At 36.3% G+C, this 26,870-nt stretch overlaps 1 protein-coding gene across 2 annotated transcripts; it reads right to left on the bottom strand.

The window, feature by feature from the left end:
- Positions 1-5,950: 5,950 nt before the first annotated feature.
- LOC115969442 (potassium transporter 7) lies at positions 5,951-24,982 on the bottom strand. Of its 2 annotated transcripts, XM_031089100.1 has the most exons (10): positions 24,371-24,982; positions 22,273-22,507; positions 21,775-22,023; positions 21,533-21,583; positions 13,909-14,169; positions 9,892-9,944; positions 9,628-9,745; positions 9,199-9,453; positions 7,285-7,807; positions 5,951-6,921 (listed from the first exon to the last, which is right to left on the bottom strand). In XM_031089100.1, exons 1-10 carry the CDS (start codon positions 24,644-24,646, stop codon positions 6,384-6,386), a joined length of 2,559 nt encoding a protein of 852 aa, XP_030944960.1. In that variant the 5' UTR covers positions 24,647-24,982; the 3' UTR covers positions 5,951-6,383. The 2 variants fall into 2 exon arrangements, with proteins under 2 accessions (XP_030944960.1, XP_030944961.1); XM_031089101.1 differs by lacking the exon at positions 21,533-21,583.
- Positions 24,983-26,870: the final 1,888 nt, after the last annotated feature.

Genomic DNA, 26,870 nt, shown 5'->3' with positions numbered 1-26,870 from the left:
ATCGAGTCTTTAAAACTCAATTTTCACGTTGATTTTTTTCTCACTTTGAACCCATCCTCTTACAAATCGAGACTTAAAAACTCGAGTTTTATCTTTGAACTCGAGTTTTAGACACTCGAGATGCTAGTTTTCAACATTGTTTTGAAACGTGACAACTAACTAAATTTTTTAATATTTATTGTTATTTAGAAAAAAAATTCGCCTTTTTTGTGTATGGTGTGTTGGGCTGGGCTGCCTCCTGCGGTGATGGGCCCGAATGTTTCTGAGTAAGGGAGTTGGGGCCGGTCCAATTGTAACTCAACTTGGACCGGTTTGTGCACAAACTAATGCCTTGTCTGCCAGGAGTAAGCTTATGGCAAGCAGAATTGTTTCAGACGAGTTACGGCAGACAGATATAATAATAATAACCAAAACAGAGTATTCTAACTATTAAAATAAATGGCTATGTAATCCTTACTTATAAAGCATGATTACAGTCATGATAATGTCAATCACAGAGAAAGTGAAGAAAATAATACGAACTAATCAAATGGGCATAAATCAAGTTTTAAGTTTAGTTTGCCGAAGTAAAGCCAAAGAGGGGAGAACGCCTCTTCTCAATGCAAATAATCTCCTAGGAAAGGATCATGCCGTGGGGATTAATGGCTTTGAGGGAGTCGGACCTGAATGGTTATTGCCCAAAAAAGGAGTCCTTGTTTACGTTTTGGAAGAGAACAAGATTTGAAGGGGGAGAGAGGGAAACCGATCTACCGGTGCATGCCCACTGTATTACTTCTCATTCTTCCTTAATTTTCTCTCTTTTCTTCTCTGTTTTCTTTCTTATCTTTTTTCTCTTCTTTTTACTCTGTTTTTCTTTCTACTCCGTAAATGCTCTGTTTTTCGATCCTTTTTTCAGGGCACGGCAAGGGCCCTTTTATAGTGCATGCCGTGACCAATGTTTTACCACTTTGCCCCTTAACCACCTTTGTCTGGTCTGGGCATACTTGTCGACCACCAAGTCTGTGCGACATTCACCCTTGCCAGATAAAGGCAGGTTTGTTTCATTCCTCAGTCTACCGTAACACTTCTTTCCTGCCACGGTATAAATGCTTTCTCTCTCTACTCTCAAGGCATGCACCCAACAGTTCCCCCTCAAACTTGCCTCTTTTGGGTGGTCTGTCATCCCAGCAGGATGTACCTCCCAAAAGGGCTTGGGCAGGAGCCGCAAAATAAATTTTTTCCCTTCTCCCCACCTCCAAACCATACCCCCTTTACCTCTTACCTCTGGCCCATGGCCCCACCACGTCCTATATTGGCTGGGTACAGGCTGGTGGTGCCTAGGCCTTGCGCGTGCTTCCATTTCAGATATGTCCAAGAATCTGTTTGCTGCTCATGCGTTTGCTGTGATTTGGAAACTCTCTGTCTGTGTCTTCTGACCTTTCATGTGGGCTTTTCTTTGGTTTCTCGCTCCATTCAAGAGCTGGGCTTTGTCTGATGATGGGCCTTACATTTCTTTGGTCCACTCTTGATTTTCTTTATTTCTTGCAACGTTGGACTGTTATTCCTGCCACAATAACTTAATCCTGCTGGACCTCTTTTGGGCCAGCCGTTTATCCCTTTTCTCAGTGGCCTGTCATGGGCACTGTTTTGCTTTTACTTATGGGCTCCTATGTCCCTTTGGGCTTTCCTTTGAGCATCCATGGCTCGATTACTTTCTTTGGGCTTCCTCGGCCCGTTTGCTAATTCCATACTCCCATGGGCTTTTTACTAACTTCATTGGGCTTCCCCGGCCCAATAACCTTATTCTTATCTTTGGGGTTCATGAGCCTGCCATAAACCCTTTACTCTCTTAGTTTGCATTGCCTTGGGCCTACGGTGGCCCTTTCTCACTTTTCTACCTCATACACTGCCCATGGTATGCTATTTCTTTCTTTCCTGGCTTCTTTGAGCCCGCTTGCCTCTTCAAAACCCATTTATTTATTTGTTGGGTCTGTGATCCATTATTCTTGCCGCTTGAGCTTAATGGGTTTTTTTCTATCTATTTTGTCAATTCTTTGTTGCCCTCATTATTGGGCTTTCTTTTTGTCTGTTTGGGCTTCCACAAATGGCCCTCAACAGATAGATATATATATATGTCATTGTATACTATTCTGTCAACCTTCATCCCTTATTTCACTTTTTTTTTTACTTATTCACTGCGTTAGTCTTTTTGTATTTTTTTTACTTATTCTCTACAATAATCTTTTTGTATTTTTTTACTTTTACTTTGATATTAATGTATTGTATTGCACACGCATAAATGAAATAAAATTTTCCCCTTACTAGTGTGAACTATTGGAATTGTATTTAAAATTATGAATGAGGTTTATAATTTAATAGATTTGAGAAAATTTGTTAATAGTTAACATGAAGTTATTTTATATGAATTTAAAAAATCATATGAAATGTTGTGTGAATTGAGTGAAATAAATCTGTTTACACAAGATTAAAGAAGAGAGAGAGAAGATAATATGACACAAGGAATTTACGTGGTTCGGCAATATGCCTACGTCCACGGGAGGCGACAGAATAAATTTTCACTATAACTGTGGAGATTACAACAATGACTTGAAGACACTCTCACACAAACCAAACCTCAAATACACCCTTGGTTCTCTCACAAGAAAATAGAGAACACCCTATTGTATTTAGATAAATTGCAAGACACAACTTCCTAACTCTGGTGCACACACACAGAAGAAGTTATTTGCTATCTCCGTGGCTCTCACATAGGAATTCTCCTATTGCTCACTATCTTTGCTTTCATTTGCTCCATCTCTATTTATAGCCAAGCTCCAGCCGAAGTCCCTCACAAATACAGCACACTAGAGACTTCTATTGGTAAGGAAGTCAACAATAGTGGCTACAATTCATGAAACCTCCAATGCATGGATATTGTGTTTCTTCACGCAAGCTTACATACAAAGGAATTGTATATTGTTGACTTTGTTGATCAAGCCACACTTTCACACATAGGCATGCATCCATTTATGGCCTATAAAGTCATACATTTCGGCCGGAACAAGAATGCATGAATTTGGTTTGCTTCCTTGCCTTCTTGACAATTCATGAATGTTCGGCTGCATGTCAAGTGTTCTAAAATTTCGGCCATGCATGAATATACTTCAAGTCGGTGTTGTTTCCTTGCCATTTTCTTTGACTATTCATACAACATAGCATTTATTGCTTAGCCGAAATATTAATCCACCGTCATTGAAATTCAAGCCATTTCAACATGAAATCTTTTAGATTTTTGTTTTTGGCAATTTTCCTTATACTATATATATATATATATATATATTTATATATATATATATATATTTGCTGAATTTCCTTATACTATATTTGAATGCTTGGGAGCTTGCTTCACAAATATATTAAATACTAAAAATATTTTGAATATGAATAATGAAGATAATTGCACAAATACTCTAACAAAGCTAATTAAAGACAAGGGCATACCATCAGTTTGGAAAGTAAGTATTTTCATTATACCTTATTCTATATACTATAACTGTGATTTAGTACCAGTTTTTCTACGTATTATTTTTAATATTAAATTTATATATATGATATGGTCTCCTAGGAATGCCTAAAAACTATACAATTTCAATCTCATATATCAATATTAGTAAACAAAAGTCAATCAATAGTTTGGAACTACTTCTAGAATAAGAAAAATTATAAATATGAATTAAGAAAAGGGAGCTAAAGCATTCGACAATAGTTTGAGAAAACATAAATACTATATGCAACAAAAAACATAAAAATTATTTTCAAATGAAATTGCAGTGTCTGTACATTGCGCTGGACATTATCTAGTACACTGTAAAAGTTAAACTGATCCAACAACAAAACATAATATATAAAAAAAGCAAAAAACGCAAGATTTAAAAAATAAATAAATAAACACCAAAACTTCACAAGCCCATAACTAATGTAAGCCCACAGCACAGCCACAGCCCACGAAAGTCCACCATGATGAAACAAAAATAAAAGGCACGCATGAAGATTCACAGTGCACTAAGTAAAACTGAAAAATCATATTTTAAAGAGGGAAAGAGTGGAACAAACTATATCTCAGGTCAGGTCCTTGATGAGATCGAAGGAGAAGTAGAGCTGAGACAGAGAGAGGTAGAGAGCAAGAGTGAGAGAGAGCAACGGTGGGTAAATTTTAGGGATTTGAGATTTTTGATTGTTTTGATTTGTGATTGTTTTGTGTGTAATATTTTTAGACTAGATTTGTATCTTATCTTGTTGAATTTTGGTTTGTCTAGAGGTTAATGATGTTATTTTTGGGATACTTGATTTTGTTTAAACCAAAGAATTTTCTTCTTTCTTCTTTGGTCAAAAGGATGTAGCAATTTTTTGGAGTTTCATTGGAAACCAAAAAAAAATATTTCTTGCTACCCCCTTCTTTTCCATTTTTTCCCCCTGCTAGCCCTTTTTTCCAAAATTTTGAGGCCCCCTTTCACTTGGGGACTTCAGGCATTGCTCTAATTAGCTTAGTAGAAAGACCGGCCCATGAAGCTTAATGTATGTGTTATAAATTCGAAGGACCTCACAACCACTTAGGTGCCTTAGGCATTGGCCTAATTGGCCTAGTGGAAGGGCCGGCCCGTGAAGCTCAATGTAAATGTTGCAATTTCAAGAACTTCACAACTCTAGTTGTGGTGGCTCAAAATGACAATGGTAAGATCTGAAAAACTCGAGCAAAGGAACATATTTGTTATGATCCTATGCAACCACAGGCCACTGCAATTCTATGGGCTTTGTAGTTGGCAAGCTTAGAAAGCTTCCAAAGAGTTACAATGGAGAGAGATGCAAAGGCCTGTTTTGATGTTCTCACTAGAGCCTCGCAAGCTCTTTGGCTTGTTTCAAGTGTGATTAGTAATATAAATGAACTTAGAAATTCCTTTGAATGTTGAAATTTATGCTGGGTTAGAAGAGTGGCAAATGAAGTAGCTCATACTATGGAAGAATTTGCCTCTCCTCTTAGGTGGTTTTTATCTTGTAATAAGACATCCCTTCTTGAAGTTGTAGAAACAGTATCCTATATTTTTATTACATGTAGCATCTCTCACATTGTGTGGAGATGACGTAATGTTTGTCATTCAGCAACAGATCTTAAAAACCTTGCCTCTTTTAAATTGTAATTTGGAGATCTCTTAGTCTTAAAAAAGTATAGTGTCATATTTTTTACTAATTAAAATGACCAACAGAGAAAGATTACTTATGGCCCATAGGCCAACTGGTACATCCCCTTGTATGGGGCATATCCAGGGGTCCATCCCCTCTATGATGAAGACTAAGTGGGGTGGCTATTTAGGCCTGGTTGTGAGTTGCTTAGAGGAACTTATAGGTGGATAGCACCTCTGCAAAAAACACTAAATTCTCAAAATAGCACTCAAGGCTAAGTATTTTCATTAACAAACAAAACTTGTTACAATTTGAAGCCAACCTACTGTTATTTATACAAGCTGGATCAAGTTACAGGCACTTGATTGGCTCAACTAATCTTATCTACTAGTGATCTAGACGAAAACTAACCAATTAACAACCTAACCGCTTCCAAGAAGATCTTATTGGCTACAGCACCATAACTACCTTTACCCTAGTGTTTGGCAACAGGTCTAACTATCTACCTATTACATTGAATCTGTTACATCTGAGACTTCCAACTCTCCCTGCTCCTTCCAGCTGTTTCCACAAGGCTTGGTAACAGCTTGGACAATTTAGCTAACCTTCTTATTTTGTCATTGGCTGGCTGCTGCAAGACTTAAGACTCCAATAGGCAAGGCTGCTGCTGTAAACTAGTTGTTGCTACTTTGCACAGCTGATGCAATTAAAACGAGGCTACTGGATGCTCCTGCATCACCCAACTCCCTTTTAGCTTGGAGAGAGAGAGAGAGAGAGAGAGAGTGAGAGAGAATTAAGTGAAGTAAATCTATGGACTTCTCTCACGCCTTAAGAGTTGACAGGAGGTGTTTAACCATGCCAGTCCAAAGTCATTTGAGGTCAAACTATTCCAAGTGGAATTATGTCATGATGAATCACATTCACATATCTGAGATTGTAATTACAAGAGTAGAATTTTTTTTTTTTTTATATGCACAACTCAAAATCAATACAAGGCAACCCAAAAGGAAATAATACAAAAACTTTCCGATTAATGAGATAAAATGTTTCTAGATTGGTGGATCCAAATAGCCAGGTATAATAACGAAAAATTTGCTCGCATTCAAAAATGTGACTTGCATCAACAGCAGAGCATGCCAGAAAACCCTTTTTGAATCTCAATAGTCTGTGTCAACCCTTTTTGTCAATTAAATTGAAATTTTCCTTATTAGTAGCAAAACCCACCTTCAAACCATGTATGTCATGCCAACCTGCATTAGATTTGAGTGGGGCACACTCAAATTTGCAATCCCCCTTCTGCAGTTCTTTCTCAAGAAAGCATAAAAGTAATTTATGACTAGTTTCTTAATAAACCAGGAATCTTTCCTCGCTCTAATATCTCCATGACCAAGAAGATAAACTACCCCAGATTCTTTAGCCTTGCGTATAAAAGACAGCTCTCTCTCAAGACTATGCTCTGTATCAGACATTGCTGGGTCTGCCGGAGGCAGTACTGGCCTCATCTCCTCTGACGTGCTTGCTTCCAAAATGGGTTTGCTTGTGTCCCTGAACTCTGACAGGAGAGGAACACCGAGTGAATAGACACTCCCATTGGGAGCTATAAGAACCCTTGAGCCAGATAAATCCTCAGAATCTGTATCACCATCCCCATCACTCTCCAATGATCGTTCCTGAGCTTCACGGCGGATGAACTTCTCAAGACTCTCAATCAGCAGCTGCTCAAATGTCTGGTGATTTTCTTTGCGAACATCTTTATAGCCATACCTGTTAAAGTAACAAATTTCAGTTGTTTGGTTACAGAGTAAGTTAACACATAAAACAAATATAAACCGATATATATATATATGTATATATCTCAAACAAAAAGCATTACATGATAACAATGATAAGATTCAACCTCATTACTTTTAGGAATTAAAAGGAAGTTTATTTGGCATTTTTGGTGAAGTGCTCAATTGGTAGTAAATGGAATGTTAAAAGGGTAATTCTCAGTTAAAGGTAGTTAATTTCCCATAGATGACTCAACCATTTGGCTTCACCTTTTATGTGGAAGCCAATGGGTTTAATAGTACATGTCCATAGATCTAAAAAAGACAGCTCCCTGTTTACAAGAATCTGGCAGTTTACCTGGCAATGCAACGAAATATGTGGTAGCCTTTTGGGCAGACACGCCGGAAAAGGAACCTTTCACTCTGAGGCACTACAGGAACTGGAACATACTTTATACAGACAAATATTATCATAGAGTGGATTGCCGGGAGAGTTGTCAGAAAATGGCCAAATATTGCTGGTATTCCCTTCACCAGCTCATTATATAGTAAACCAATGCCAGGAGCTCTGATTGTCCCAAGATCGGAACCCAATTCCCGCATCAAATCCATTGATAGCTTTTGCTTTACTTCAGTTTCATACTTCAGCTTGCTTCCATAATTCCAGATATACATTATCAAAAACATTATTACAGCAAAAACCAATATTATCCAACTTCCATCTGCTACACTCCATAAAACTGATGAGAAAAAAGTCAATTCCAACCCCAAAAAAAATACCAAAAAACTCAGCACAATGACAATGTTTATCTGCCATATAAGAAGCATAACAATGGTTACTAAAATCGTTGTCATCATCATTATTCCCAACTCAGCAATGCCTGTAAAAAAGAAATGAGATCAGAAAAAATTAAAAAATTAAAAGCTTGTCTAAGTCAACACAGAGGAAGTAGTACTAAGATCAATTAAAACAAAAATTGGTAGATCCAATTGCTTCCTATCTAATATACAACATTATCATTCATACTTCAAAAACCTTTCCTCCCTATTTTCCTAAAGCTCTTATTCTCTATCACCGCTTTCCAACAAACTTCATTTGGAGGGAAAACGACTAGTAGAAACAACTATTCTTTTATTATTAAATGGGATTGAGGAACCACTAACCATTGCGATGTACATAAATTCATAATGTTTAAGTTTTATGGCACCTTTTTTCTTTTTGGTATTAGAGAAACTTTACATGTACTGAAAAAAATCATCAAAGAGAGAAGAATCCACTTGTATTCTGCTATGACTTCATTCCTCAAAATGACAGAAAATGGAACAGAAATTCTTCTATGATAATAAAAGCACTATAAAAAAATAAAAAATAAAAAATTGTCAAAAAAAAAAGTGAAGGGGGACTTCAAAAAATGAATGCAAGGCACACTGCCAGATCGAGCGCCAACGCCTACAGAAAAGGCAGAAAATGTGTATGTTAAATTTCACAAGGAAACAATTTATATAGCATTCACATTTAATTTTATGGCATTTGAAATAGATTATTCCTTATTTTGAATGCAAAAATCTTTAAGTTTTCTAGAAAAGAAATCGGATTGGTAAAATCATATTTAAACAGTAGTCCTCTGTTGTTTTGTAACAATCCCATTTTGGATCCCTCAAAATACTATAGAAAACAGAATAAAAGGACTGCAGTTCCAAAGTAATACAGTATAATGTAGGAAGGATTTGTTGTAAGAATGCTGTGGATTCCAAAAACAAAACAAGAGCAAGCAAACTGCCAAGTCAAACACCAATATTTGCAAGCCAATGGAAAATTGAATACAAAGGAAGGGATCAATTCTATCCATTGCTGCACATATAGTGCTCCCTAAAGCGCCCATTCAGGGGAAAAAAATATTTAGGTTGTCTGCTTCACTTAAACTTGAGGAGAGTGGGGGGTAAACACTACTATATCAGTGGGTGCAAAGCATTTCTTCAGTTTCAACAGAAACTAGACAGTTATAAGCAGAAACATACAAGGAAAATAAAGGCAGATTTCATCACAACAAAAATGAACAGAAGATGAAAAACAAAATTTAAATGATAACAGGGGGAAAAAAAAGGCAAGGAAGAATTGTTTCTTCGGTTTCAACATAAACTAGACAGTTATAAGCAGAAGCCTACAAGGAAAATAAAGCCCAGAATTCAACCACACAACAAAAGTGAATAGAAAATGAAAAAAAAAATTTACAATAATAATGGGGATAAAAAGGCAAGGAAGAATTATTACCATACGCATTTCCGATCTCATTAATGCTTGTTATACAACAGACAAACACCAGGCAAACTGCCAGCAAAAACCAGTTTATGACAGGAATATAAATCTGGCCCATGAACTTCCGAGAAGTATGAATGATTTTAAGACGAGGGAAACAGCCAAGTGCTGTTGATTGTTTTATGCAAGAAAATGTGGCTGTTGTCATTGCCCGACTGGCAATTAATGCAGCGACATTAGCAATGAGGAAGACTGGCCAGAAAGCACCACCTACATACAGAAATTTTTGCTTTACAGTGTAAGCATTCCAAATAGCAAAACAGAATATTCTAGTACGTAAAAATAAATAAACCAAGTATTACAAGTAGGTCCTGCAAACTATATATAAAGAATTGTATAGACCTTATTACTTGCATACTGGTTGAGATAAATGGTGAGGCTTACTAGGAATAGAAGAAAAGAAAGCTTGCTCAGCAGCAAGACCTGGGTTTTCCATAAGATACGCAGCTTGACCCAAATAACCCAAAAGAAGGCAAGGCAGAACAAGAAATACAAATGTAAGCTGCAAACAACCATTATCAAGTAAATAAGAAATGTAGCTAATCTAATTGGCAATAACAGTAACAGAAAAGAACACCAAAAATGCTATCACTATTAAGGAAACATGTAAGATATATGATCCAGTAACTGAATCTCTTGCTTCTTTACCTGAACTGATCGCACAGAAAAGTAGCAAAGATCTGCAAACATTGCTTCGGAACCTGAAGACAATAATAAAAAAATATAATAACCATTGATGTCAAATTGCATTTTCGCATTTTTAAAAGCAGAAAAATTATTTAAATTAATTTAGATTTCTTATGAATGTACGTTAGCCTTTGTGGCAAATATATAATATCATTGCAATCACCTCAAATAAATAAGACTAAAGTACACTTTTGGCCCTTAAAGTTTGCTGCTGTTGTTTTCATTTTGACCTTTCATTTTAGCCCTTCATGAAAAAGAAAATTTTGAAATGTAAAAGGCCAAACAAAAACTAAATCAAACATGAAGGCCAAAATGAAAAGTTTGAAACATAAAAGGCCAAAATGAAAACAGACCCAAAATTTAAGGGCCAAAAGTGCACTTTAGTCTATAAATAATATGCGCGTTTGTGAGAGCTAGTTCAATTTAGAAAAAATTAAAATTAAAATTAAAAAAAAAAAAAAAAAACCTTCCCAAGACTTGAAATGGAATCAAGGCCATAAAATAAATAATAATAAAAAATAAAAACCTTCTGACACCACCTCCTGAGTCACCCATCGCCATCAACCACACTAATCACATCTCTTAAGTCTGGTGTCCACAACTATACTCAGAAAACCCAAAACTAAGCCACCAATACTTTGAAACCATACTGAGAAACCAAAACCTAGTCAACATCACTCATTCAGCCACCATTGCGACTCCAACCAACATCATCTGAAGCCACCATCTGACTGTAACGACCTGACCTAGTTGCCATCACAACTCCAAAACGTTCCCAGTGAGGTCTGTAGTCCAACCATTATAGCAATTCATATTGCTTCTAATCCTATTTTTCATGAGCAAACTAGGTATATAAAGGTGGATTGTCATCTTATTCAAGAACAAGTGGAAAGTAGTGTTATTAGTGTTTAGGACAAAATTGTAATTAACCTAGTAATATGCATGTTAAACCATTGTAATTGACCTAGTAATATGTTTGGGATTTAATGGGTGTTGCCATCAACAGTAGCAGCTTTATTGTTTGGTTGGAGGAATTGATTAAGGAAACGCTCATCAGACATTGGGAATCTTGTCCCGTCATGTTTGATGTGGATCATGTGGAAGGAACGTAATAATCACACCTTTGAGAATATTGAGTGCACTCAAGAGGAATTGCACACCGTGCTAATTCAAATGTTATTTTATTGGTCTAGAGTGTGGGGTTTTACTCATTGTAATTCTTTGTTAGAGTTCCAAGACTCTTTCTTTTTCCTAATGACTTCTGTAATTTTATAATCACTTTGTGTTCATCATTGTGAGCATACAGTGATTTTTGAAATTAATAAAACTTTATTACTTATTTTTTTTAAATAATAATTTAAAATCCTGGTAATATGCAAGTGTTTTGAGTGTAAAATTGAACTAAAAAAGAAAAAAACATAAACATAAATATAAACACACTTCCAAAGACTTAACAAGATTGTTTACTAATTCCATCAATATTTCACTCCATCGATTGCTAATAAATGGTGAAACATATCCATAATTCATGCCTCCAAATTTGTTCTTACAAGACATAAGGCATGATCCCTGGTTCTGTTGCAACATCAGTGATGAATCTATCATATATCTCATTGTTACAAATGTGGAAGAAATTTAGATGAGTACAGATTCCATGTCTTGCCTAAACAGAACTAGTTGATATGACGAACTCATTATTCCTTTTAATGCATGTGCCTGTTGAACAAATGTGATGAATATTATTCCAAAAACCTTTCTCCAAATTCAAATACCCGGGTAGCATCTCCTATGACAAAACTATGACCAAATGATAAAAATTTGATAAGAGACCAAAAAATTCCCAATAAATGAGGCGTTACATGAGGGAGCAGTTTAAACACCTGTCATAGGTACGTAAAATTCTCACTTTCCAGCTTCTTTCATACACCAAGATTCATCTTTTCCAACCTTAGTTAATGTACAAACTCTAAACCTTTCTCTACCATTCTAAACCCTCATTCACAAGCCAAACTCCACCACAAAATTGATTTCTGGCAGGATACCAATCAATCCCAAATCAGACTACTAAGACCTGTCTACCTTCCCAAAAATCACAATATGATATGATTCTAAAATGCATTTATAACACGCATGACGAATCTAATCAGCCTTCTGAGTTCTGACATAGGACAAGGGTGAACAGAGCAAAATCTGACTTAGAATCCCTGGACCAGATTTGGGCAGCAATGATATTTTGAGGATTAGGGTTAGGTTTTGGTGGGAGAAATGCTGGAAATAGTAAGGGTTATAAGGTTTTTAATGGGAAAAAAGAATAATACTTATAAAAAAAGAAGGGAAAAAAGAATAATAGGACTTGGGGAAAAACAAAGAAGAAAACCCACGATCTGGGATGTTGTTCCAAGGCTATGAACATTGAACAGTAACCCATGAACAGTAATGGGACTGTTTGAGTTCATTTGGAGCTATTTGATGGAAGGGTGGTTTAGGGTTTTTTTTTTATTTTTTTATTTTTAATAAGTAATAAGTTTTATTGATATAAAAAAAAAAAAAAAAGGAACACCCTAGCACATAGGGAGTGTACAAGGGGTCAACAATTCAAGTACTAAAATTACAAGAATCAAGGAAATCAATAAAAGAAGGGAATGATTGGTTTTGCATAGCAACCGACCAATCCAATAAAGTTCTAAAGAAAAATAACTTGAGGTCTGGTATGGATCTCTCATTATCTTCAAAACACCTACTATTGCTCTCTCTCCAAAGACACCACATTAAGCAATGGGGAACAATTAACCAAATATAACCATTTATGACAACCAAACCTGCCTTGCCAACACGCTAGGGCACAACTTAACTAAAATTATAGGTAAATAAATTGAAATTATATTAAGAATTAGTGAACCACTAGACAATTTAATAAAGTTTTTTTTTTTTTTATATATAATAACACTGTGATAAAGTTTTACTTAAAAGTATACTACATATCTAAACAATTAATGATCAACATGATTAAACCACATAAATTTTAAGACATTTAATACATACATACATTAAGACACCTAGCACAAGTACAATGTTTAGTGTATAAATATTGGAGTTTAATTTAAATTTCTTGAAACTTAGATAATAGAATTTTACGCAAAATAAACTGTTGGTGATAGAGTTTAATTTAGGATAAACTATCCTAATATTATCTTTAAAAAATAATAATAAAATAATAAAATAATAAAAAAAACTATCTTAATATTTAATGAGTGAAGACACTTGTCATAGAGAGAAGGTAGTCATTTGGCACAACCATGACTTCTAGGACCCAACTTTCATTACATAGTTTACGATATTTTTTTATTCATTCAAGTGAAAGCATTACATCCCATTAAATAGAAAAATAATGCCTATTCCTAGTAGAACTTAGACTTCTTAAAACCCTAATAAGACTTGGGCTTAGACTCCTTGGGATTCACTACTAAGCCCAAACTAAATAACTATACTCAAATAAAAATCAATATAAGACCTAATGGACCATTAGTACAGCCTATGTCCAGAAATAAGGAAATTACAAAATGCCCTCGGCAATTAAAAATAAATTGACTTTCCACTGCCTGCATCACCTTCACTCATAAATTTATCTATTTCAGTTGTCAAATGCCACCCAATCCAGCAACAACAGTTAAATCCCTTAAACTGCAACCCATTAATCTCTTATTTACCCTTTAGAATCAAATTTTTCAGTTTGATAAATTATTCAACCTGAAGGTAATAAGGAAAATTAATTTGGATTTGGCCAGCATGAATTCTATCTAATCCATAATCTAACATATAACTATCAGGACAATAAAGAGCAATAAAATTATTCAAATGTTATCACTGAAAGGAGAAAACCAAAATCACAAGTTTAATCAAATTTCTGAACATTTTTACAAGGAAAGAAAAGCAAGCAATTGCATTAGTGAATCCAATATTCCCAAACTGAAGAATTACCTGTTGCACACAAGAGACAACCCCCAAGACAGTACCACGCCTTAGTTGAGTTCCTCTTAAAGAAGTAATAGATATGAACAGGATTAAATGCTGTCAAGACACTATTGTCATATTTAACAAGGTTGTAAATCCCAAAGCCCGCAAGAGAACAAAACCAAATGAATAAAGCAGGGCCAACAGCAAGTCCCACTTTACTTGTCCCGAACTTCTGTACGCTGAACAAAATCACAAGAAAAGCAACTGAAATCATCCTCACTTCACCTGCACACAAAAATAAAATTTATTACTTAAAACATGACTAGTTTCCTCAATAAGATATTAAAATTTTCAATGTAATAAGCATGCTCAATATATGCACAAGTAAAAAAGAAAATTAGAAAGAAATGAGTGTCAGTTGGCTCAATATAGATTCTACGTCATTAGATAATGGACCTGGCATCAAATCCTGCCTATACCAAGGGAGGGAGGTTTTCAAGATGGAAAAGAGCCACCTCCCATTGCATATAGCCCATACAACCAATGGCTTCCAACAGAAAGAAATAAAAGGAAGAAAAATTCCCTACCCTATTTTTTTTAAGTAAAAAATTTCATTAAAGAGGGTGAAGGGATGCAAGCCATGTACAAGGAAACGTACAAGCTAGAAAGCACGGACACTTCATTTGGGATACCGTATCCATGTTGTACATGGGACACGCCTAGGACACTTTTGCACTTGTGTCCCAACCGTATACTGCTAGACACTAGAGTGACACTTATCTATTATTTCTTTTTAGTTTTAATCTTGAACACTTATCAAATTATCTTTTATTTACTCTTTTAGATCTTATTCTTTGGTTTGTATTCTAATTTCTAAACATCATTTTTTTTTTTTTTTATAAGTAATAAAAGTTTTATTTTGATTTCTAAACATCATTTATTAGTCATGTATTCACTTTATTATCCTTTATTACTCTTAAATTGATATATTTAACTTTAAATGAAAAAATAAAGTGCGGGAAGTACCTAAACGAATCCTATATTTAACATTAATGATATATTCACTTTCCCAACATTCTATTCTATTTGAAGTCATGAATTTCCTAGTTAAAGACTCTATATTCCAAATACCTATAAGAATCCTATTTCTTGGACTAACTTCTTTATCCACACCCATCCAACAAAGTGCGGGAAGTCTTGCCTATTTTTCACCACACCTATGCGTTGATGTAGCACGTCGCTTATGGGAAATGGCCTAGCTAACCCTTACCCACTTTTACTGCATCCAAGGTCCAAAGCAATATGTCACTAGTAGGGGACACTCCAACGAGCATCCATAATGGATCCATTCATAACAGAGTGACTAAATTTTACACTAGCCGTCAACCTACTGCAGCCCTCCTAAGAAGTTTGGAATTCACATCTAACACTAAGCTTTCATGTTCTTCAAAACACTAAGCATTCCTTTTCTTCCAACTTTACCACATAAGGAAACGAGGAATTGCATTCCAAATGCCTATGGTACAATATTTACCAAAGCGACCATGCTTACAAGCTAGTGAACCAATCACACCACTAGGCATTACTAACTAAATCCTGAAGAGACTGAAAATCATTGACCAAAGTCTGCTACCAAACTCCCAATGAATAAGTGACCAGCAGTCTGCCCACTCTTCTTGATCAAACAACAACTAACATTCACAATTAAATGTCGCTAAAAAATTTCCCTACCCTATATATCACTTCAAAATTTTTGATAAGTGAAAATAACTAACATGCTGATATGGATTGAATTCATAACCTCACTCTTCACTTTTTTTTTTTTAATTTTTAATTTTTTTTTTTTTGATAAGTAATAAGTTTATTGATATCAAAAAGGGGAGCACCCTAGTACACAGGGAGCGTACAAGGGGTCAAACAATCAAGAACAAAAATTACAAGAATCTAGGAAATCAAGAAAAGATAAAAATGATTGGCTCCGCAATGCAGCCAACCAATCCATTAAAGTTCTAAAGAAAAATAGCTTCAAGTCTGATATTGATCTCTCCTTATCTTCAAAACACCTACTATTTCTCTCTCTCCAAAGACACTACAATAAGCAATGGGGAACAATCAACCATATATACCCATTTCGATGACAACCAAATATGCCTTGCCAACATGCTAAAAGCCCAACTACATATTGTGGCATAACCCAGCTCACTCCAAACAATCCGAACACCATAGCCCACATATCCATTGCAACCAGACAATGAAGAAAAAAATGATCAACCGATTCACCATTACACTTACACATGTAGCACCAATCCAATATCCAAACCTTCATTTTTTGTAAATTGTCAATCGTTAAGCACTTCCCCAAAGCAGTAGTTCAAACAAAGAAAGCTACTCGAGAAGGAATCTTCTGTTTCCAAATACTTTTCCAAGGAAAGCAATAGTCATTAGAACACACTAAGAGACTATAATAGTCTTTAACCAGGAAGCCCTTCTCTCTATCAAGTTTCCAACACATCTTATCCTCACCAAACCCTTTCACTAAAGCACCATAAATGGTATCCATGAAACCAGCCAGTGCCTCTAATTCCCAAGCATGCACACCCCTAAAGAAATTTACATCCCAAAAAAGGACTCCATTATCAAGCTTCATAAGCTCAGCCACACTAATCTCCTTGTCTCGGCAAACTCTAAACAATTCAGGATAGCTGACTACAAGAGAATTCTCACCACACCAATGGTCTTGCCAAAATTTCACCCTAGACCCATCCCCAATATCATATAGAATGTGGCGAGAAAAAGAAGGCCATCCCCGACTAATATATTTCGGCAAGCCAACACCATATGGACCATTAACAGACCTAGTACACCAGCCACCCCATTCACTACCATATTTCACCTCTATCACTTGCCTCCAAAGGGCAGCCCTCTCCATCCCAAATCACCATAGCCACTTTCCAAGCAAAGCTTCATTAAAAAGTCTTACCTTTCTTATCCCCAAGCCACCCGAAGCAATGGGACTACAAACAGTAGTCCATTTAACCAAATGGAATTTTGGTTCATCTCCAATGCCACCCCATAGAAATTTCTCTAAAATTTCTCAATTCGATTAGCCACGACTGCAGGAATAGGAAATAGAGATAGAAAATAAGTGGGTAAATTAGATAGAGTGCTTTTAATTAAAGTGACTCTACCTCCCTTGGATAAGTACAAACATTTCCATCCTGCTAATCTCCATTCTATCTTCTCCAAAATTGGGTTCCATATTGCCTTATCTTTGAATTTAGCTCCCAAAGGAAGACCCAAATACTTCATTGGGAGAGTACTTTTTTACAGCCAAGGACAATCAACAATAAGTCCAAATTATCCACCATACCAACAAGAACCAACTCTGACTTACCCAAATTTATCTTTAGACCAGAGACCACCTCAAACCAAATGAGGATCATACGGAGAAATAGAACCTGATCCATATCAGCACCACAAAAAATCAAAGTGTCATCCGCAAAGAGAAGATGAGACATTGCCAATGATCTTCCCTCTTCATGACCCACACCAAAGCCTGACATGTGACCATCATGGACAACTTTATCCAACATTCTCCCAAGGGCTTCCATAACTAGTACAAATAGCAAAGGGGATAATGGGTCACCTTGTCTCAACCTCCTGGAACTCTCAAAAGACCCACAAGGAGAGCCATTTATCAAAATAGAGAAACGAATTGTAGATATACAAAAGAATATCCACTGCCGCCATTTAGCAGAGAACCCACCCTTTTCTAGTAACTGCATAAGAAATCCTCAGTTTACATGATCAAAGGCTTTCTCAATATCTAATTTACAAAGTAGCCCTAACAACCCAGTTTTCAATCTACTATCAAGGCATTCATTAGCAATAAGTACAGGGTCAAAAATCTGCCGGTTCCTCACAAAAGCATTCTGCGATGGCTAAGACCTTAGCAATGATTTTATAACCCCCCCCCCCCCTCCCCCCCAAAAAAACAAGACTAATGAGGCGAAAATCCTTAACTTCAATTGCTTCTTTCTTTTTTTAGGCATAAGAGTGATGAAAGTTGCATTCAAACTCTTCTCAAATTGACCTTTAGCAAAAAAATGGTGAAAAACAACCATAAGATCAGTTTTGAAAATTCCCCAGCAAACTTGGAAGAAAGCCATTGGAAACCCATTTGGTCCGGGCAATTTCTCACCATTAAATTTTTGTATGACCTTAAAAATTTCTGCCTCATCGAAGGGTCTATCTAGCCAATCTACATTATCACCAGATATCCTAGGCAATACCAAGACTTTTGGAAACGGTTTATCAAGTTGCTCCTCAGAGTATAATTTCATAAAGAATTGAGTAATACAATCAGCAATCATACCTTGATTTGAAGACAAGATTCCATCAAACAGAAGGCTCTCAATACCATTATTTCTTCTATGGGAATTAGCCATTCTATGGAAAAATTTGGTATTTGCATCCCCCTCCCTCAAATGCAGCACCCTAGACTTCTGCCTCCAACTAACCTCTTCTAAAAGAGTGAGCTTTACAATATTAGTACAGAGATTAGTTTGTTCCAACTTTTCCTCACCTGTTAAAGGCTGAGTCTCCTCTCTAACATCCAAATCATTCAACTGGTTCCAAAGTTGCTGTTTTTTAGTAGTGGCATTACCAAACTCTGTTTCGTTCCACTTTTTTAGATCCAACTTCAAAGTTGCCAACTTCTTAGCTAGTATAAAACTCAACTTGCCTTGGAACAAATAAGATACCCACCAACCCTTCACTTTATCAACAAAATTCTCCACCCTCAACCACATATTTTCAAAATGAAAAGGAGTTCTAACTTTCCGATGACTTCTCCCCTCCAACTGAATTGGGAAGTGGTCTGAAAGTACCCTGGATAGTCTTTTTTGGGTAAACATTGTGAAGTGATCCACCAAGAGTGGAGAGAAAAGAAATCAATCTATTCTAGAAGTGGAGGAAGTATTGGACCAAGTATAAAGGCCCCCATCCATAGGTATATCCATTAGCCCATGGAGAGAGATAAAATCAAAAAATCCATACATAGCCCGAGTACAACTTGCAGCCCCTAATCTTTCCAATGGGAAGCGGATTATATTGAAGTCCCCTCCTATACACTATGGAAAATCCCACCAACTAATCAGCCCTATAAGCTCCTCCCCCATTTTCCTATGCCTCTTATTCAAATTTGGCCCATACACTCCTATAAACGCCCACTCAAATTGATCCCCAACATTTTTAAATTTGCATGAAACAGAAAAATACCCCATTGCTTCCTCCACTTTTTCCACCACTCTTCGGTCCCACATCAGAACAATACCTCCAGAAGCACGTTCAAAACCCAGGTATAGCTAATCTACATATGGACAGCCCCACATACTTCGAACAATTCCTTTAGTTATCCATTCAAGTTTAGTCTACTGCTAACATACAATATCAGCCCTCCAGGTACATAGCAAGTTACGAATTTGAAGCCTCTTCTCAACCACATTCAAACCTCTGACATTCCAGAAAAGTATCCTCAAATTCATTTCGAAACAGATAGTGCCCGCTCCCTATTAGTACCATTACGCCTAGATGAAGTAGAACCATAATTAATTGAACTAAATAGACCCTTCAACTCTCTTATACCTTTCACTCCTCAACTCTCTTATACCTTTCACTCCTCAACTCTTCAAGTCACGTGTTTTTTTCTCCAAAGCAGCCCTATGGTGTAACTCAGCCTCAACAGCTAACAAGAAATTTGTCGCTTGATTTTCCCAAACCTTGTAAGGACATGCCCAGGAAGTTATCAAACCCATTGAATCTACTTTGGAACCATTCAGAGTAAGAATCTTTCCTCACTGGATTCTCCACACCCACAACTTCCTGTCCTTCCATGGCCAAGGGAAGTGAAAAAGTTAGTGGTTCCACCGCTAGAGGTGACAAACCCCCTTCGTTAGGTAGCTCAGCAGCCTCCGAATAGGGGTCTGAAACCCAGTCCTCCACAAGTACTTCATCCCCCTCAAACTGAGCTGATGACACCTCCAAAGAATCTAAATACCTCAATGGAACCGAGGCCAACTGATTTTGCTCTCCCAAAACCTCTGTGACTTCACCCGGTGGTAGAGAAATTTGTATCGGAACCACCACTCTCCTTCCATCTCGTAATTTAAGCACCCACTGCTTTGAATTCCTCCATTTCTTGACAACATTGCCGGAATGTTCCTAAAGTAACAATCTGAAGTCTCGCTGCAAGTTAACTTCACCTTCAGAGATGGTTGCTGACACCTTGGTCTCATTGGAGCTGAGAGATTCTGTATCGGCCCCTCGATGCCGCAAAACTCAATCTCGACATTATCGGAGAGCTTCATTGGCTGGGCTAGCATCGAAGAGCTGCAAGGAACAGCTTGAGAATACTTCGCCTCGACAATCACTACCTCGCAGCTTTTAGATCCTCGCTTAGAGCTCGCCGAGACCGATGGCAAAGAGATCCCAGTGTTTTGGGTCTCGTCAGATGGAATAGAAAAAGGGTGGGTTTGTTTTGGCTTGGGCCGCCATACTGAAATGGGCTTAGGAATAGCAGTTTGGTGATTTTATTGATAGCAAAGGAATCTAAGTATGCAAGAAGTACAAGAAGGAATTCTCTAAAGAAATACAAACGAATATAGTCAAAGAAAGTTAGAAGAGAAGAAGATGTGACCTTGTCAAATGCATAAGACCACCATACTCATACAAAGTTTGTAAAAATGAGAGTTTCATCTCAATAGTTGGCAACTCAATGTTGTTAAATGTGCAATTATTTCTCTCTCCAAATCATCCCCATAAGGTCTTCACACTTATTAATGGGAGTAGGCAATACAATTTGGCCAACTGATCATTAGCTCTGCAAATTCAATATTTTGGGAAAGTGGAATGGAGAAGTATCCCTTAACCTAAAAGGTTTGATCTATCTAGTATAGTCAGAAACTTATTGATATATAGACAAATTTAAAAGGGCAGTCGTAAGTGTGTTGTGTACTCTCTGATAGCTCCATATTCTCCTTGAATAGAACCCCACTGCTCCCCAATTTATCAACGATCTCAACACTTGAGCCAAGATATTCTAGAATTGTGGTCTACTTTCAATGTGTGACCTTCTTAGCACCTTTTATAGGCTATTGTTCTCTACAATTGTAAATCTATACATTGCACTGACACTTCAACTGAGGGATTGAACTGTAATCTTTTCTAAAAACAAAAAACATTTCAATTTTCTTCTACAGTCCTTTTAATAAGTAAAAAAAACATATATTCTCTTCTACAATAGCAACGACAGAGGTTTACAATTAACCATACAGTCCTAAATATTCACCAGCTAATAGGACCAAGAGATCAATTACATTTTAATTGATTTAATCATATAGAAGAATACCCCCAGAAACTTTTGATCATGTATTAGTATAACTATATATCTTTTTTTTTTTTTTTATAAGAGTATTAGTATAACTATATATCAAAAAGCAGGAAATTAAACAATCACAACTAAAAATGTGTAGAACTGAATAACAGGTTGTCATATTAAATTGCTCAATTTTTTTTTATACAAGTAACAAAAAAATTTATTAAAAAAACAGAAACCAAGTACACTGGGGGTGTACTCAGGGTGAAGTACCTTCCTTAATGGATTCTACTCCAACTTTTAGGCCGCTAACAGCTGACGTGACTGCAATAATTCAATGATAAATGATCATAAGGAAACAACCAAACTGATGGATACTTATGTAAATCCATTCTTCACACAATAAAACTGACTTACATAAAATATACATCTAAAACAGCTTTTTCTTTGTTTTAATCATAGGATTAGAAAGTCTCCCAGAAGCAACAAGAAGCATGAAGGAATACAGTAACGACCTGACATCGCTGGTGTAATAACCCCGTCAGCTATCACCATAGAGGTGCCAGCAAGCACTAACATCAGAAGAAGCTTTTTCAAAGCCTGTGAATTCTCAAGTCTTTCCTTGATTTTTAGTGATCTCTCAAGCTCAGCAGATGGAACCTTTAGCCTGAAGCTTGATATACGGGCATCCGATGGAAGCTGATTCGGGAGAAGACTAACCTTAGCATGCCGACAAATCAATGAGTATAAAGCAAAAGTACCACCTGCAGCATTTAAGTGATCCTTTGAAATAATTATCTATATGCAAAATTTACATGAATCCCAATGCACACGCAAAGAGGAGGAAGGAAAAAAAACCACGTACTTCTCCCCCACCCCCCAACTCACAATCACACACACACACACACACAAGCCAATGGACTTCCAAGATTTTTTTTTTTTTTTTGGTTACAATTGGGGAGGAAAGATTTGAACCCTGGACTTCAAGATTTAATTCAAAACATTCAGCATACCTTCACCATCGTCATTAGCCCAAAGGACAACCAGGACGTACTTGACCAGAGGGATCAAGATTAAGGTGTATAGGACTAGTGATAATGCTCCAATAACATCTTCTGTTCCATTAATAGGTGCCTTGTTAAACATCACACTGAAGGTATATAATGGACTTGTTCCAACATCACCAAAGACAACCCCAAGGGTCTGGAAAGCAAGTGAAATTCTTCTTCCCATACTAAAGTCCTGCAACTATATTTACATAACCAAGACGATAAGTACTGGCCCTTTAAAAAAAAAAAAAAAAAAAATCAACTGCTATATAATCAATCCTTTCCTCCTTCACTAAAGTACAAGATCAAAGCAAGCTTGCACTAATAAAAATATAAATTTTCTTCCAACTAAAAAAATTTAATTAATCATCAAGAGAGGAGAAGTATAGAGTATAAGAAATTGTATGCAAAAATAAACATTAAGCCTCCAATCATTGAATGTTGCAAGATTCAAAGAATCAAAAAAAGTAAAAAAGGGAATTAACTTATATATACCACAACACATAACCACTGAATGAAGATGCACCTCATCTTTTGTGTGTGTGTGTATTTGTTAATAAGTAACGAAAATTTATTGACCAAAAAGAAAATACCCATGAGCAGCAGAGGTGTAATCGAGTAGCAGTACATCAATCTATCAAATTACAATGCTCAAACATGTCTAATAAATAAAAAGAGGGAAGAGAAGTAGAAGCAACACTCCAATCTAGTAAAGAATGAAGGAGGAGAGATTTAATCTCAAGAGTAGGGTGCTCACTTCCCTCAAAGACCGCTCAAGTATTTTGTGACATCATCCAGAGTGTGAACATATAATCTTACCATTTCTTTGTAAGCTACTGACCAAGGACACAAGATATAACACAAAATAACAGCAAAGTGAGTGCATAAACAGGTAGGAAATCATTACTCAGCAGTTTCTGCTCAATCCACCTTCCCTATAGGTAACCATCTCTAGCCATATTAATAGGCTTCCAAAAAATAACAAAAATTTAAAAAAAAAAAAAAATACACATTTATAGTTCCTTAAACCACCTAGGAAGCACAGGTACAGGTGAGGGTATGAGTATGACATCGTGACACAGTGATTGGGCGCTCCAAGCCCAAACATTTTCTCGTTGGCTGATGCCATTGGGCCATCCTAATCATAAGAGAGTACCAAACGGAAATGTCCAAAGTTGACAATCGGTCCCCATCATTGAATCTTTGCAATGCAGACATCACCGAGTCCTTCAACAAGCTCAGCAGTCAGTGCTACACTAGAATAGCCAAATCGAGGTCAGGTCCCTAGCTGAGCTCCTTGGAGTTCCAAGCCCCATACTTAGACATATTCTAAGAATGTCCTGGAATGTGAACTCTAGTTCCAGAGTTCCTAGCGAGATTGCAATGCAGCCTCATTGGTCTGTGCAAGTCATGGTTCCGTGGAGGCACTAACCTGATTCAAGCCCTTCAGCGGCAATTGCCACTTGGTCTCACCCCATTGGTGAATGAGATAAAATGAGACAGAGTGGTCAACTCAGTACATGAAAGCCGAGTCACTCACTATTCACTCTAGAGGTTTTTTTTTTTTGGACTAAGTCCCAGAACAGACTAACCCCCACTCATTGCTCAGGATTCTAATAACACAATGATAATGGAATTATTTTATTCCTCTGAACTGTTACCAAAAAGCCCCGATCAAAGTCCCATATAATGATCTTCAAAAAAAAATGAAGAATTGAAAATAAGGTGGTACCAATTCCTTAGCTATTTCTCATTATTCTTCCATAGAGTAATAATTTAGACAAATCTTAAAATCCCAAATATCAGTCCCACCTCAAAGTGCATATAACGCTAAGAAAGATTCATACAAATCACAGAATCACGTTTGCAAATCGCTAAGACATACCAAACTCCATTTAAGTTGAGTTCAACACACTAAGTTCTAGTAAAGTAAAATCAAACTTTACTTATCTCATCAGACATTTCTCATGAACCAAACAGTAACTATAACAAAAACACTTAAAATCAAACACACACACAGAGCGATTCACAATAGTTCCAAAAAGGAATAAGAATTCAGTACCTCATATTCATTTCTGGCAGCGCCAGGGACCTCGAGGGCCTCGACATCGAAGGAGTCGATGCGTGGACCAGTGCGAATCAGTCTCTGCTCGGCATTGTCATCTTCATCCTCTGAATCCAACGCGTCAGCCGTGTTCGCAGTCCGCTGCGAAGCGTCATCGTCTTCGTCATAATCGTCCTCGATCTCGGAATCGTCTTCGTCCTGGAACACCCAACGTGACTCCGTGGAGTCCATCGAGGCCAGTCCTCCGATCTCATCCTCCTCCTCCTCCGCCATCACCGCCCACTACCGGTTTTGAGTTCAAGAAATGCGCGTAGTCGTGGAGGCTTTTCTCACGAGCGAGGTGTTTGGGTGGCAGGAAAATGAGGGAAAATGTTTTTAGGGTTTGGCATGGAAAATTTCGGGTTTGGAATTGGATTTGGATTTGGCTTTTCTTTCTCTCAGGAAACAGTTTCCCAGTGCGGCTCTCTCTTTATGTACTGTACCGTTTTGAGCTTGGAGATCACGCGATTTAAGAAAGTAAATGTAAAACAGGAAAATTGGCTGGCTGCGTTCATGAGTTTTGTATGTTAACTAATTTTACTGGGAAAATGTTTTGAGGCGAATTTTTTTTTTTTTTTTTCCCTCTAAATCTGAGTGTGTGGTATCTGTCTCAAGTGTCAACGTGTGTGAGATTCGATAAAGTAATTTTTTTATGAAGTGAAATACTAGTAATAAAAATAGATATTTGGAAAGAAAAAATGGATAATATCATAATATAACCTTTTTTTTTTTTTTTTATATATATATATATTTAAGAAGAAGGTGTAGCCGTGTCGGCGTATTAGCAAAGAAAATCTATATTTAGGGGGCTTGTCCAGATGGCAAACACCATTTTTTTCTCCTTATATTTTGCTCCATTTTTCAATTTGGTTCCTAGAATATTAATAGTATCCACGTTAGTCTTTACAACTAAATTTGACACACATATGTCATATGATTGAGATTTTTTTTTTTCTTCTATCTTTTCTGTTAAAAAAAAAAAAAAGAGAATTTTTTTTCATGGGTGTTAAAAAAAATTATACTGCTAAGCAATTATTTGTTACCATGTTAGTTTTCAACTTTTGGCTTCAATTTCCTATCTACTCTAAAAACTAGTAAGTGTTTTAATCTGACGATAAAGAATAATCATCGTCACACAGATATCATAAATTTGAAAAACTATAGTCTCTATTAAAAAAAAAAAAAAAAAAGGGTGATGTAGCCAGTTTGTAAAGATTATATAATAAACGTATAGAAGTACTCCCAAAATTCATATTTCCCACTCCTGAATATATATATATATATATATATATATATATCAATTAGTCCTTTTACTTTGGCTTCTCGTCCTTTCCTTCTGGGTCATCATCCATTCTATGCAACAATGCCCGTAAGGATTTCATGTTCATTTTTCTCATTTCTCTAGTTTTCATTGCTCTCTTGTTTCGTTTTGCAATCGTTTTGCCTCCTTTTTTTTCTGATTGTTTGTGTTTTCCCTGCCCTTTCTATTGTGGTGCATTTCCTTATTTATCATTTGTGCTCTGAATTCATTCTCATTTTGTTATGTTGCCAATGCATTTTTTGTTCTTGTAGAATGTTTCCTTGTTTTGCTGTTTCTCTGCACTCCACATCGTGGAACTTGACGATCTCAGAGAAAAAGATCACCTTTGTTCCTGGTGGTAGTAATAAGTTTCAAGGGGCTTCAATTTATTGTTGGTGGCATCAAATTGTAAACTTGTTTGCTTTCTTGCTCCAAAACAATTGCTACTGATATGTTTGCCTTGCCAGTATTTGCGTTGATGCCAAATGGCGACGAAGCTGTGAGTTAGACAAGGCCGTGAATTGGGTTTGCAAATAGTAGACCCATTTCCCTTAGCGTTGAAAAGATGAATTGCGGCTTATGGTTTATCACTCTATCTGACCTATGGCTATAATTTAGTTGATATGAAGCTAGAGGCTTATGGTTTATCTTTTTTTTCTTTTTTTTTTTTTTATTAACAGAGGCTTATGGTTTATCAGATGGTAAAGTGGACACCCATTTGCTTAACATGTGAGTTTACAAATGTAATGTGTTAAGTTGGCACCATATACTAAAATGTACCTAGCCAAATTGACTAAGCCATTGAGCATCATAGGACATTTTCTAATTGCTGGCAAGTGGCAATTATAATCCTACCAAATAAGTCATAGTTAATGAAAATATACAACCATATTTACCGAACAATTTTTTTTTATTGTTGGAAAACTATTTAATTAACCAAATGTGTTTTTTATTTTGAAAACACAAGAAAATTGTTTTTTTTTTTTTTTAATTCTTATTCTTACAAACAAATTTTTGAAAACAAAAATAAAATTAAAAAACATTTACCAAACATACTATCTTGTCAGTTTGTCTTTTTTACTTTTTTCCTTTTGATTGTTAATTAAGCATTACTTTGTTTTCGGTGTTTTTACATGATTGTTTATGAAATATGTTCTT

Source organism: Quercus lobata, chromosome 11 (assembly GCF_001633185.2).
Source record: "Quercus lobata isolate SW786 chromosome 11, ValleyOak3.0 Primary Assembly, whole genome shotgun sequence".
NCBI lineage: Eukaryota > Viridiplantae > Streptophyta > Magnoliopsida > Fagales > Fagaceae > Quercus > Quercus lobata.
Note: the sequence above shows the minus strand (reverse complement) of the source record. Positions and strands in the feature narration are given on the sequence as shown.

What these genes read in the sequence shown, in the direction of transcription:
- LOC115969442 (XM_031089100.1), bottom strand. Translation starts at nt 24,646, where the DNA reads ATGGCGGAGGAGGAGGAGGATGAGATCGGAGGACTGGCCTCGATGGAC. An exon ending in CTGCCAGAAATGAATATGAG is followed by an intron (nt 22,508 to 24,370) that starts GTACTGAATTCT and finishes ATGTAAATATAG; the next exon opens with TTGCAGGACTTTAGTATGGG. An exon ending in TTTCTGTGCGATCAGTTCAG is followed by an intron (nt 9,746 to 9,891) that starts GTAAAGAAGCAA and finishes GGTTGTTTGCAG; the next exon opens with CTTACATTTGTATTTCTTGT.